At 33.2% G+C, this 15,255-nt stretch overlaps 1 protein-coding gene across 1 annotated transcript; it reads left to right on the plus strand.

The window, feature by feature from the left end:
• Positions 1–8,879: 8,879 nt before the first annotated feature.
• On the plus strand, positions 8,880–11,023 carry LOC113687474 (amino acid transporter AVT1J). Its single transcript, XM_027205079.2, has 2 exons — positions 8,880–9,671; positions 10,255–11,023. The coding sequence occupies exons 1-2, from the start codon at positions 8,880–8,882 to the stop codon at positions 10,780–10,782; spliced, it is 1,320 nt and encodes a 439-aa protein (XP_027060880.1). The 3' UTR covers positions 10,783–11,023.
• The last annotated feature ends 4,232 nt before the right edge of the window (positions 11,024–15,255 follow it).

The following is a 15,255-nucleotide window of genomic DNA, read 5'->3' on the forward strand; positions in this document are numbered from 1 at the left end:
TAACACCATATTTTAGCAAAATAAAGGGGAAATTATTCACAAATTATGTGCACAATTAGCCTTCTAACAACTAGAAGCAATATGGATTGGCCATTTTTTAAGTCAATTACACTAGAAACAAGTACATGGCCATAGTTTATTTAACTCTTTTTTGTGTCCAATATCCATATCTGAAAAAAAAATTCTCTAATGTTGTGTCTAAAGCTTAAAGCCAACAAAATTAGTAGGTGGCAGATTATTAGAGGCTTCAAAAGTTTCAGTAAAAGGAAATGGACTAGTGCACAGTTGGAAGATTGTACATGTTTTTTCCTAGGTGGGCTTGGTCTAAATTTTGGATGTCTTTCCCTGTCGATTCGTATAACCTTGCAAAAATTAAGACGCCTATTTAAGGCATCTACATGAGAATTTGTAGGTGAATTTTTTTTATATTTAGCAAAATTTCATTGCCGTCAAGAGGTGGTGGTTTTGTCTTATATTTTGCAAAAAATTAACTTTTTGTAGGGGTACATTTGCTAAATTTGCATTACCATTTGCAAAATGTATAGTACTCGATTGCGCAAACCTACTGTATAAATCCACACAATCCGTGATCTTTAAGAACTTTTTTAAAAGTCCAGTTCCTTAAGAAAATGAAATTTTTACCTCGTCTAATTTAATCTAAGTGGCATTACGGCCCATATCTCAGAGATTTGAGCATGGTTCATAGAATAACACCTTCGAACTTGGTTCATTTGGATCAATGCACCGATTTATTGGAGTATTAAAACTTAGGCAATACTTGCATAGCCAGCCTACCTAATTTCTTGCACTTTTTTTTTTATTGTATACTGCTATACAGACTTATTATTTGGACTAAAATGTGTCAAATCTTTAAAGTGTGGGAAAGCCAATTCAAGTCATTTTTTTTTTGTATAAACTATAGTATTTGTCTCAGTTTTACGATCTACGACTAATTCTATTCGAATCGGATCGAGATCCTTATAGGGAGAAGCTCTCCAACGTTGTCCTTTTCATTTTCGTGAGTTTCGAACCCGAGATCTTATAATTAAGGGATACAAGCCCCTTATATTTACATCAACATCTGTTGGTAAGTCATGTCTCTTCTGCTATCTTTGAGGTCTCTAAAGCAAAATAGCCAAAAATTTGATGATGATGTTGATGGTGCTCAACAACATCCAAGCATGTTGAAAATTTAGACCGAAAAAAAAAAAGAATCTCAGAACTTTTGGGACTACCGTACAAATATAATTGTCAGTTGTTATTGTTATAAAACTCTATAGAATTTTAACAAAATTCACAAATTATCATACTGGTCATTAAAAGTCTTGAACAAAAAATATTTGCCTTAATTATAATCTATTGTACATCCATGTAATTGCCCCTCTAATCTTATAGGTCCTAATTCTGCCACTGATATCAACAGCTAGCCAAGAATTTGGTTCCCATGGCATGCAGTTAGTAGTCAAATCTTTTCATGAATGATCATGTTCAGGGATTTTCACCATGCTCCATCTTCTTATCCATTCATGGGCTAGGAGAAAATGCCTAAAGGCTAAAAATCCAAACTATGAGCCCATAGAGATTAATTTAGATTGAGCTCATTAGTCTTTCTAACTTCCACCCAAATCCAAAAATTATCAGCCATTGGGCTAATTCAACAACCAATTGATGGTATTTCAGTTTTGACACACTCAGCATGTACATGGCGATGAAGAAGGCTCCTCAACCCACTGGCCCACTGTATCAGGCTAAGAGTTGGAATTGTTGTGGATTCAGACTTTGTTAAGCAACTAGTTTTTTAGCCCTGATGCCATGCGTCAGGTAGCTGAGACTCATTATGTTGCTGCTATGTTTGTGTGTTTTTTTTTCTTTGTTAGATATACAGCCATGTGTACGAGTGTATGTTTTTTCCTAATTGCACAAATAAATATGACTTTGAAATCAGGTTATCTTACATTTTTAATATAGCATTAGTCAGTAAGTAATGCCTAAAATTAGGCAGAACTAAAAGGCATGATTATTTAACATTCTTAATGTAGCATGAATCAATAAGTAATGCCTAAAATTAGGTAGAACTAAAAGGCATATAACTATATATGTAATGTGTAGCCTTGCTTATTAGTCACGTTACTTCTCTAAGACAAGCAATTTGACAATTTCCATTTTTTTTGACAATTTCTGTTTGCTAGTAATTCACATTTAACAATCTTTTAGAAGAAAGAAATAAAGAAAGACAATTATAAAATGGGTTTGTCATTTTCTTTTGTTTGCTAGACTTGAATGAGCATTCAAACATATTTAAAAATATTTTCAAACCAATGTAAAATTGAATTAATCTTTTTTGTATATTCAGTGGCTTTTTTGTTTACATTAATAGATCTATATTCATGACACATAATTTTTATTCAACTCTAGCCCACCATGACCTCGGTTTATATATACTACCATTTCTCCTAATTAGGATTTCATATTGGATCCTATTCTTTTTGTTGCAATTCAGATGATTGTTTGATTGATAGATTAAAAGTGTTCAAGAATGGAGGGAGTAATGATACTTTCTTTGGATAGGACATCATCTGTTGAAAATAAGCCTCAGACTCTCAATATTGAACAACTTTAACTTGCAAGGGTGAATATGCATATTTTCTTATTTTTTTTTTCTTTCTTCCATTTTTTAGGCTGGCTATCTCTTTGTTTTTTTTTTTTTTTGGAGATTTTGATGATTTTGGTTTTGATAATTTGTATAGGAGGCAACACTTTATGTGGTGAGTACGAGGAGCATGGTAGAAGCTCTTTGAATTTTCACTAAGATAATGGCTTAGATATATACAATATCTAATAATTTAATGAGCTTAAAATTTTTCTTTTCTACTTTCTAGGTTCGTTGGATTTATAATTCTTACTTATTTGATGATTCTTTCTCTTACTTGGTTGTTGATTTTTTTTTTTTTTTGGTAATCTGTATCATAAGCTGCAAATTTATAGGTTATTTTGTGTTCTTAAATCATGTGCTAAAATAGGTGAGTTTCTCTTTTACTTTTTCTTTTTTTTAATAAAAGTGGTATTCAAAATCAAGAGATAGTTAGAAACTTTAAATGGTGAATTCCAAATCAACTTGTGTTTAAGGATTGGTTAGAATAAAATGCTAAGAAATAACTGGTGGAACTATTCTACAAATGGGATAATAAACTTGTGTTTAAGGTTAGAAAATATGTATTTACTGAATCATTTTTTCATGTTCAAAAGAAAAAAGTTGGGCCTACTGTAAAAGTTTAAAACTATAATCCATTTCTTAAATTGCATTTTTTTATGAAGAAAGTTTATCCTTTTGCCAAAAAAAATGTTTACATAGAGATCCTTATATATATAATTTTTTTTTTGTGCAGGAAATATTTTTTACATGGAGATTACCTTGCGTACGAAGGTAAGATTTTTGGCCTACAAAGATCAAAGTACAATAATGATATTATCATAACCACATGGAATCGGACTTAAAAGAGTAACCAAAATTTTCAACCGCAGTATTATCTCAATTTGAAGATTGAAGAGAGAATCGGTCCGAGTAGCAGCAGACTAATTAGCGTCGGAGGTGCAAAAAGGCGAGTCGTGGTGTGGAATACTGGGACGCGTGGAGAAAGACCACATGCATTGGGCGTGGGAAGTGCATGCCTTGATGTGGTTCATAAATGCCTTGATACTGTTCAAAACCAGCCAAAAGACCAAAACAGCCCTCAAAGTCACAACAATCACGGGATAACCGGTCCATTGCGCACTGTTCATAAGCGATTCATGCTTTATATATGTAAGATTTGCTCTAGATAATTTCCAACAATTTAACTAATAAAATTTTTTTATTCGGCCATACCAAAAAATAAAATAAAATAAAATAAACCCACAAACATTTCTCCCCCAATCCAACATTTAGTCCCAGATATTATAAAAACAAAAGAAATAACCTCCAGCCAGAAACACATTAGTAAAAAGACTAACTAAAGGGAAAGAAATAACATCAGACTTTGGAAAAGATTGCACGGTTAAATAAATAAGGGCCTATCTAATGGTTGCTTATCGACATTGGGTACTCGTTAAAATATATTTCAGGTGTTAAATTTTTATATTAATAAGACTAAACAGAGAATGTGTATAAATATAAAGGAGGATAGTAAGTATGACTATGAGCATACACGTGGTAGGTTGGATGAAATTTAAATGTTTTAGCTAGTGTCTACTGGGTATCTGTTAAAAAAAGCCAATAAATAATTTACGCACTCGTTCCAATGAATAACCTAAGCTTTCCAATTTTCACATTAGTTAACATTTCTTCTCCTTTTCCTTGAATGGACATTATTGACGAACAATACACAGCTAGTAAAATTTGCACTGTTGGTTTTGGTGAGTAAAAAGTTACAATTGGGTTATAAATCCATCTACCAAAAAGCTTTCCGACACAAACAAACTTTTGAAATAAACTCATGCCATCTTTTGGCTATTCGTAAATTCAATCGCTGAAATTCACACGATTGAGGAAGAAAATGCAGATTAAATCTCTACGGGACAAAAATATCAAACAACAACGTCAACTTGAAAATTCTTTTTCTTTCTCAAGATCTGTTCAGTGGTCTTTTTTTCTTTTCCTTTTCACCCTTTTCTTTTAACTTTTTCCATCTCCAATTCCAAGTGCGTGCTCTAATTGTTATTTTTTTAATGAATATTCTTATTTTTATCTAGATATAGAGGTTTAAAGCCTTCGCAATAATTGCAATTGAGTCAAAGTACAGTAGTAACTTATAGAACTAGGTATTAAAACAGAAGCAAGAGTAACAAATAGGTTCTGGACCAAACTAGTTTGGAAATACTTTTATCTGTTTGGATGTAATTATATATAATGATCTTTAACCAAAGGGGAAGGAGACAAATCAAATCAAATCAATAGGCACTACATAAATCAACTCAGTACTTAGGTTTGGACTTTCATCCATAACTATTACTCCTACACCTTAAAATTCCAGAAGTCTTAGTAGCAAAATGTAAGAATTAAAAGCCTCCGGCTGCAATGAATTTGGTAGCCATATAATCGAGGCTATGTAAGAAGCTGAAAATGGTCTGTCGATAACATTATCCAAAGCGTGTACTATAACGTTAAACTAATCCAAAAACCATAAAGAATAACATAAGAAGGATGCAATATTGCAATAATTTTCTCAAATAATTGGTCGCCTAGAATGGGGCGAAATTGCTATCTTTTCAACTACAATGAATAAACAAATATAACATATCACATCCTACAGAATTGGATTCTAATAAATGGAAATCAGTGCATCTGAATTTCAGTAACTTCAAAATAATTGAGTTATGCTGGAAACTTTAAACTTAAAGTGTAAAATATCAAAATTGGAATAGGGATAATTGTTCGGAAGAAATAAAGGATTAAATACGTTGACAATGAAATACTATGAGTAGGTTAGGTCTAGCAAGAAGACAAATTTACCAGTTGTTCCCCTTAAGAAAACAAAATTCACTGTTGATTTACAATATATTATCTAATTATAATAAACCTGAATACTTTTTGTTTCTGTTTTTCATTTATTATTAATACGCTCACGTGTTTGTAATAAAAAGTAAAACAATAAAAGGAAAAATTTGGAATGAGATTATATTCACTCTCTCAAATAAATTTTTTACTATTATATTTTAAAATGGGTTGTAAATGATACGAAAAGATTAAAGTAAGGGAGGCAAGTGAGATTTTTTTAAAGTTTGAGGTGCCAAATGAAACTGCCAGAAACCTCAGGAAGGTTTCTTAAATTATCCATATTTTCAAATGAAAATTCTATTTACGATATTTTGTTACTTGAGATTTCAGAAAATCAATTGCAAGAGCTTTGTTAGAGCAACTTGAAGGTTTAGTCCCTAATTAATTAAAATCTTATAGAGGTCCTTCAAATATTATTTAAACTCTTTAGTCACTGAACCATTTTGAAAGTCTCATGAAGTCTCTCAAGTTTTAATTGAAACTTTTTAACCCTAAACTTTTTGTTTGTACTTTGTACCCAAAGTAATACTAAAACCAGTCGATGTTTCCTTTTATAATAAAAAAGAGAGAAAAAAAGAGGAAGCACAAATGAAATTCATTTTCTGATTCATTTGCGCATATATAGTCATGTTACATTTATGAATCTTATATATTTTGTACACTGAAAAGCTTATCCTTATGTCTTAGGGTTGAATTTTGAAGGAATATCACGAGCATGACAAAAAAAAAAGCAATGATGCTCAAGTGGGTCATTTTTTATAGGATTGAATTTCATAAAAGATCACCACGCATTTATATATCATGAATAAGTCTTCCTTAAATTTGTCTTTCTTACAAGTTAGGAGAACTTAAAATTCTTTTTGCCGCACATTTAACATTTCCATTATTCATAGCCTGGCGTTTCTGACCAATTTAATCATATTATTCACATATAAATTATTGAATTTGTAGTATAATTTTAGCAGTGTAGAAAATCTGGAACAGTAATTTTGGGATTGGTCTCACCTTCTATACTCTCTTCTCTATATTTTCATAGTTTCACGAGTTTTTGTTTAATTAGTTGAGGAGATTTTTGTCTAATAGTTAAGATTGAAAATTCAAAACTCAAAAAATTATGAATTTAAATTTCTCTGACCCTCTTCACTTTTTAAATCACATTCCTCGTGCAAATGTTGAATTTGGACGGTGAGTAGCCAATAAATGGTTGGATTTGCTTTCCCTTTTATATCCATCCCTCGTACTAATGTTGGGAAAAAAAAGGCATAGTAATTTGCTTTCCCTTTTGTATCCATCTTTCGTTCTCTCAAATCAATTTGCATATCGTGCAAGGCCCCGCATTCTTTTCTCCAGCACCACGTGAAACATGTCACATATTTTTTTGGGGCTAGCAACATTAATATCAAGAAAATATTTAGGCCAGTCTAGTTTAGTACGTGTTTTTGGGCTAAGTTGTAAGAATCAGACCACACCACTTACCATGTGATGTGACTAAACATACACCGCATGGTCTATCTATCTGAGTCTTTGTCATGATGGTATAAAGTATTTTAATATTTTTTTTAATTATTTTATGATGTGATGTATGTAAGATAAAAAAATAATAAAAAAATAAAAAATATATTAAAATTTATAATAATGATATAAATAAATATATTTAAAAAAATAATCAACTGCCCGAACAAATCTACTACATGAAAAGAAACAATGACATATTTGCATTAGTTTTGCATTCTTGTCAAGGGACATAAGTTTTGGATTTTCCCTTGGCCTCATTGCTCCCCCGGCCCACCAGTACCATCCCCGTTGATGAATATTACAAGACATGACCTACTGACAAATGTTGCAAGGTTTCTACCAAAGTAGTCATTATGATATTAAACCTTTTATTATTTCTTACCATGTATTAAAAGTTTAAGGATCGAAAGAGATAGAAATGTTATTTGTCATGCTTTGACAAATGGCATAAGTTTGGGGATAGACTGAAAAGAAATAAAAATAAAAAATGAACACAAGCGACAATAACAGTGGAACCACATATTCTCCTATACTTAAAAATGCTACTTCTCTTCTTAGTTCTCAGTGAGAACTTTCAACTTTCGAGACACCTCTCGATGGATCACAAGCTAGAATATCATGGTAATTCAAATACCATGCCTCTCCAGGTTGATAATGATTAGGAGCAGCAAATGCTTGCAGCGAATGAACCCAATGAATTGAAGGCTGAAGGACATTTTTCCAAATTAGCTTCAACATCATTTTGCAAAACTTGTTTCAATGGACTCAATTCCCCCATTTATGACCTCAGTTAGTTAGCATTCAAATAGATCAAGTAACGTAGAATTGTCAAGCCAAACCGAGCTTTTAGGTTTTCATTTTTTTCAATCATTAATTCTTACTTCTACTCTTATTCTACTTATACTAGAAGAGGGTTCAATTGAACTAAGGGAATTAGAGGAAAAGAATTGTACGTCTATGTCAAAAGATGCACTACTATATGTCCTTTGAATTTTATTGTCGATTAGCATCTTTTATCCTTGTTACTTTTCCTAGGCTGGCAATATCTTTGTTGCGATAGTAGTTGAATGCAATGACTACGGGCCCGTTTGGCAAGTGAGTTTTTTGAGTGTTTGTCTAAAACTTTACTGTAACTTACTGTCGAAGTTTTTAAAAAAATTTTTGAAGTGTGTTTTTTTTTTAATATTTTGAAGTGTATAGCTTAAAATCTTTGAGAAGTTTTTTGAAGTTATTGTAGTTAAAGTTTTTAAAAAACTTGTAGCAGACAAACTTGACAAAAAACTTGTCTGCCAAACAAGACCTAGGTTTTGAGAAACCGTATGATTAACCGTATGAACGTATGACCTGAAAAAATACTTGCTACATCTAGGTTTCTTGGGTTTTGAGGAAAAAAATGGAGATTTGACCTTTATTTATTCTCAAAAGCAAAAGGATCTCCAAAGTTCAAATCCGTTTAACCAATCCCATGCAAAATCCCTTTAGCATGATTTACCTATTAAAACTCGGGATTAATTACCACCGCTACACAATCATAAATAGACTACATAGTCACCATTTTAATAAATATACACGACAAGACCTATTGGCACATGTTGCAGGGCTTCTACCGAAATATATTTGGGGATATTAAACTTTTTATTATGTCTTACCATGTAGTCTAGGATCGAAAGAGACAGAAATGTTGTCATTTGTCATCCTTGACAAAATACATAATACAAAAAAATAAAATAAAAACAGCAACAATGAAAGTGGAACCAAATATTCTCCCAGACATAAATACTACTCTTCTTAGTCTCAGCGAGCAAGTTTCAACTTCCGGCACGTCTCCCTGATGGATCGCAAACTCGAATATCATTGTAACTCAGTTACCATGCCTCTTCTGGTTGATTATGATCTGGAGCAACAAACCCTTTTAGCTAATGAAGCCAATGAATTGAAGCCTGAAGGACATGTTTCCAAATTAGCCTCTACATCATTTTGCAAAACTTGTTTCAATGGAATCAATGCTTTGTTAGGTGTTGGGATACTCTCAATCCCATATGCATTATCATCTGGAGGATGGATAAGCTTAATCCTTTTGCTAATGATAGCATCCTCAGCCCTCTACACTGGCTTATTGATACAAAGATGCATGGACATGGATTCCACAATCAGAAGCTACCCTGACATCGGTGATCGAGCATTCGGAGCAAAAGGAAGAGCCCTTGTCTCCATTTTAATGCATGCGGAACTTTACTTGGTGGCCACTGGTTTCTTGATTCTTGAAGGAGATAATTTGTCATATTTGTTTCCAAAAGCGGGATTTGAACTTGGTGGTTACAGTATTGATGCAAGACAAAGTTTTGTTATCATGGTTGGGCTTATAATACTTCCCACGGTTTGGTTGAATAACATGGGGGTTCTTTCATATGTCTCAGCTGGTGGTGTAGCTGCATCTCTTGTGCTTCTTTGCTCAATTTTGTGGATTGGAGAATTTGATGGGATTGGATTTCATGGAAAGGGAAGTTTTGTACATTGGAATGGAATCCCCACTGCCGTTAGTCTCTATGCTTTCTGTTATTGCGCTCATCCAGTTTTTCCAACCCTATACACTTCCATGAGAGATCAGAAACAATTTTCTAAGGTAATGGAGCTAGATTATTGCAATTTAAGCTCTTTATCTTTTTTTTTTTTGGCGCATATTTTGTGCATAAATTATTTTTTTTTGGGTTGATTTAGTCCATAAGTTAATAAAATAGAAATCCTTGTATCACCTGATATGTAATTCAATTACAGATAATATGTATCAGGTGAATCATAAGATAACTATCAGGTGAATTTTTCTACTAAAATAGTTATCTTATGATTCATCTCTTGCCCTTCTGTCTTTTCCATTTTTGACGCAATCGTACCTGATCTTTAACGCTTAAAAGAAGTTAAAATCCTGAGTATTATGTGCATTAGTTATGGGCAGAATAAGGGAAATAGTAATAAAAAGAAATAGTTACCATGATGAATTTTGTACATTCTCCTCGAAATATCAGACATGTTTTTGGAGAAAAACACAACTATGCAAAATTATGATAACATACTTACCTTTTCTGTTTTTCACATGCTTTGGCAGTATATTGACTCGACGTATGTATCAAACAAAGACTTCATGACGGCAAAGTGAAATTAATACAGCACTATAATCTTTCCTGATATATGCCTATTTTTTGGTGCAGGTTTTGGTGGTATGCTTTTTCCTCAGCACTTTAATCTATGGACTAATGGCAATTTCAGGTTGCCTAATGTTTGGTTCAGAGGTGCGGTCCCAAATAACCTTAAATCTTCCAAGTGACAAAATTAGTTCAAAAATTGTCATATACGCCACTCTGATCACTCCAATTGCCAAATATGCACTAATAGTAACACCAATTGTGGATGCTATTGAGAATAGACTGCCAGCTGGTTCCAAGAAAAAGTCATCGAGCCTTCTCATCAGAACTGGCTTGGTATTGAGCTCTGTCATTGTTGCTCTGGTCATACCCATTTTTGGGTATCTCATGTCATTCGTGGGCGCGTTTTTAAGTGTTACTGGTTCAATTATACTTCCATGCTTGTGCTTCTTGAAGATTTCAGGCATTCGTCGAAGGTGTGATTTCCAGGTACTGATCATTGGAGGCATTATGTGTATGGGCTTTGCCGCGATGATTATTGGAACTTATACATCTCTATTGGAGATAATCTGTCATTTCGTCAGTGGGGACTAAACTAAAGGCTGGCCATGCAGATGACTGTTTGTTTGCTTCATTTTTTTTCTTTTTTTCTTTTTTCCTTTTTTGGTTTAATTTTTTGGGTATTATCCTTGTTGTTTGATTGACTAATAGTGGTGACAAATCTCAAATGCCAAAAAATGTTGTAGAATTATGCTATTTACTTGCAAGGATATTTTTACATGTGGAGTATCTAACTAAATCTTCAATGCGACCAAAAATTCATAAGGTTGATTTAGTTCATTTGGAACATAAACTAATACACCATCTACGTTTTATGCTTTCGGCTACAGTTGATACAAAACCTCTTCAACTTCAGTAAATAATAGCAATAGATCGACACAATGTGTCAGGTGGAATTTTGAGTTTTTGGTAGTGTTTTCTGTTGTATTCCTTGCTTCTAAGTATATTGATCATCACAATAATATCAACACCAAAGATAAACAATTTATTGAAAAAAAACCTTCTATTATATTTTTTGCATTCGCATACGTATAGAAGAAGAAGACTACAATTGCCTGAGCAACTGCACCATAGAGTAGATACGACATTGCAAGGGCCCAAAATCCAGCACTACATAGGAAAAGACATATTGCTCAAATTTAGGTCCCAGGTGAAAGTGAAAGTGACCAACTTGTACGGAATCGAACTTGCGAGCCCCGTTTCGTATGTGAGATATGGCCAAAAAAATGCCACGTGACAGATTATTGGTTTACCTCTTCTTGACAAGACCTTTGACATTAATTGTTCGGGGGTCCTGAGCAATTGTTTGTCCCCAACTGGACCCTTTTTATGGTAGGAATGCATCAATTGTTGCTGCCGTAGGAAGCAGGATGAAATCATGAAGGAACGAGGTCCGTACGGGACGAGTGATGGTCATAAATGCCTGGCAGTATAGCGCATGCTCGTTGATTCAGGGGGGGAAGGCCGACGCACATGTGCATTGAAGCAAAATGGAATGTGTCGGCTGGAAGAATAAATGACGGGCCTCCAGATACCACCGAAAGTGACGGGGCAGGAAGCCAAATTTCAATGATTACTTCTCACCCTATACTTGTCGTTTAATTATGATTGTACTTTCGAGTGATTTTTTCTGATAAAAAATCTATCGATTAAAAACTTTTCCACCTAAACTAAGTTAAAGTAGATTATACAAATATTATTATTATGATAAAAAAATAAAATAAATTAATTATGTCAGAGATTTCTTCTAATGTCACTTAACACTTTTAAAATTTTACAAAGAAAGGAAATAATAGACGATGTGCAATTACATTTTATCCATATTTTAATAAAATTTATATATATAAAGTCTCTCAAATGAAATAAATTATAAAGAATATCTTAGACACAGGTTGCTTAACTATCTCTCACGACCTATGTTTTCAGAACCGGACCGGATAGCGACTCGGCCGAGATCAGGGATCAGGGGTCAATGGGTTCAACCGGGGGTCGATAGGAGTCGAACCGGATGACGTCATAAATAAAAATTATTTAAAAATTAAAATATTATATATATAATATCTAATAATATATTGATATTAATAAAGATATATTCATATATATTTGATGTTTCAAATATATTTAACAAGAAAATACAAAGAAATTAGAACAATCAAGTAGCAATTTATATTATTTAATAAATATTAACAAGTTTAGAATTAAAATTATGAATTTAATTGAAAAATAACATCAAATTTTAGGACAATATTTATAAAGTATCAAATATTTGAGGTATATCAATAAGTTTTAACAATTTAGGGGGTCAAAACATAATATTAAAAAGTTTAAATTTTTTTTTAAAAAAATTATTGTTGAACCGGAAAAACCGGTTTTTGCCCGGTCAAACCCGGTTTTTGACCGGCTTTGACCGGGTTTTAAATTTTTGGTTTTTTAATATGACTCGGACCGACTACCTGGCCGGTTCTCGGTTCGACCGGCCGGTCCGGTCCGAGTTTCAAAACAGTGCTCACGACTACATTAACAACCTGTTTAGTTCGAGGAATCACCACTATGAAATGGGTTTTTAAGTTGTCAAATCTCTTTGCATAATGTTTGGTTGGTACTTGTAGGTATGGATTTGTCATTATGGATTATTGAAGATCTAAAAGTGGACATATGCCATTCCGGACGAAATTGGGTATTTTTGCTCCCAGTTCTCGAATTTTAAGTAAGGGTGGGCAAAAAATCCGATCTGATCCGATCCGAAATCCGACGAACCCGATCCGAAAAATAGAATATCCGATCTGATTTTTTTTAGCGGGGCAGATGCTGACAGGTGCCGAACCTGTGCAATAATAATAAATAAATAAATAAATCCTAACTACCACCTGAAACAGTCAGTAATCAATTCGAGTACTGGAGCAGGGACTCTAGGTGTGCAATGGGTTACTTGATTCACCCTGTTCCCGAAGAGTTTGCTTAATCCGATATACCTGAATTAATTATTTAACTGAATTCCCTAGCTAGTAGACAGTGGTAAGCAGGGTCGTCTCCTCAGGGACTAGCAAGATATTTTGTTTCTTTTCAAATCAAGATTAATGGCTAAACAAATTAAATGCAGAAAATAATTAATTAAAAGAAATAACTAAGAGAAACTCTAGCCAAGGGTATACTTCAGAAATGGTTCATGCAACTGATCATCGAATCACAGATAATTCCAACATTTATTAATAGATTGGTTATAGTTGTCTCGCACGCGCTAAACAACCAACCCTTCCTTAATTTATCGATAGCTAAGGTACGACCGTTAGCTATTTCTCTAACCCAAAAACAACCCTAGGTACGACTGTAGGATTTAATTTCTAGATTGCATTAATAATTAGAAAGGCCCAATCCTAACTAACAAACACGCTACGAGGGTTTGTTTAAGTTAGATCGTATACTCCCCTGACATAAACCCAATTACGCCAGTTGCTACTGAGATAGAGATAACGAACAATTACGGATTCAATTACCCCTATTTAGCAAGATTAGCCTATATGAATAATTAATTATTGCGCACTAATCAATCATACACAAGACTATAGCAATTAAAATCAAGGAACATATAAATACCAATAAATGAAGAAGATAATTAAAACAGATTCGATCTCACAGTAATTGTCGAACCAAATCGTCAGTTGTCCCCTTGGCTAGAAGGAAGGCTTAACCATGCCGCATAATTAAATCACCACACGAGTTAATAGATTACAAAGGCATTGCGGTTTTTAACCAAAAAACAAGGGATAAATGGTGTTTTTTCCGTTGGGGAATATTGTCAAACACCTGGCGTGTGTCAGAGGCCAGTAAAAAGAAAGAAAAACTAAAACTATCCTAAAAGCTAAACTAGAGCCGTCTAAAGAAGATCTCCTTTTGCTTCTGTACGTCTTCCCTTAAAAAGCCAAAAGAAAGAAGCCTAAAAGCTATTTCCTGTGGTCCCCACACATGTGGCCTCCAAATTATTTCTTGGTCCAAGTCTCTCTACGTTGCTTTCTTGAAAGGCCAAAATGACTAAATGCCTTTCACTAGCTTGTGGTCCCCACCAATTCAAGAGTCCAAGGTCCTTAGAAGTCTCCATTTTTCCATAAAAGTCCCTCCTTTTTGGTAATTTTCTGCTTTGTTCCTGAAATTAAGTCTCAATACCAAATATAAGTAAATATTAATAATTAAAATAATATTTGGCAAGAATAAAAGGGAAAATTAACAATAAAATTACTAACAATTAACACCCTATCAGATGCGGGTACCAGCAAAAACGGATACGGATACAGATCAGCAAAATAAAAACCCGAGGGTACCAGACCCGCAGGGTATATTATATAAATATTAAAAAATAAGGGTTCATTATATAATTACATAATTTTTAATCCTAAGTGTAAGTAAAGTGGTTCATAGCCTAATATTCTAACCTCATATGATCCGCCTCTTCTCATCTTATCTAAAAAAAGCAAATATTCTTGATGAAATCCGAACCAAATGAACAAAACAAAGAAAAATTTGTGAAACTCTATCATAAAAATTGTTCATCCCTTTCATCCTTTTTCATTTTTATTCTACCTCCATCGATCTTTTCTGCAAATTTTTCATCAATTCAATCAAAAATTTGTGTTTGGAGCTCCAATTTTCTGTTAGCTAGATAATTAAAACATTTGTATCTTTCATTTATTTATTTATTTTATTGCAATTGTGTCTCTTAAATTTGTTTCCTTTATTTTAGTGCAAGAAATTTATTTTTCTTTTTCATCACCTTTAATGTAATAAGGTCTATTCCAAAGATGTAAGAAAGTTGGGGAAAATTTTTCAAGATTATTTTGGTTATACTTTCTCCAAAAATTATTAGCTCTGTTCAATTCTTTTCCGGACTTGATTCCACAATCGACTCATTTTGGATGCAATCTTGTACCATAACATCCTTAAGGAAGTTGGAAAACTTGCCAAATACTTATTATCCTTGTGTTTATTATGTTGTAGAAGAATAAAATGCGTGAG

Source organism: Coffea arabica, chromosome 5e, assembly GCF_036785885.1.
Source record: "Coffea arabica cultivar ET-39 chromosome 5e, Coffea Arabica ET-39 HiFi, whole genome shotgun sequence".
Classification (NCBI taxonomy): Eukaryota; Viridiplantae; Streptophyta; class Magnoliopsida; order Gentianales; family Rubiaceae; genus Coffea; species Coffea arabica.

What these genes read in the sequence shown, in the direction of transcription:
- LOC113687474 (XM_027205079.2), top strand. Translation starts at nt 8,880, where the DNA reads ATGGATCGCAAACTCGAATATCATTGTAACTCAGTTACCATGCCTCTT. An exon ending in ATCAGAAACAATTTTCTAAG is followed by an intron (nt 9,672 to 10,254) that starts GTAATGGAGCTA and finishes TTTTTGGTGCAG; the next exon opens with GTTTTGGTGGTATGCTTTTT.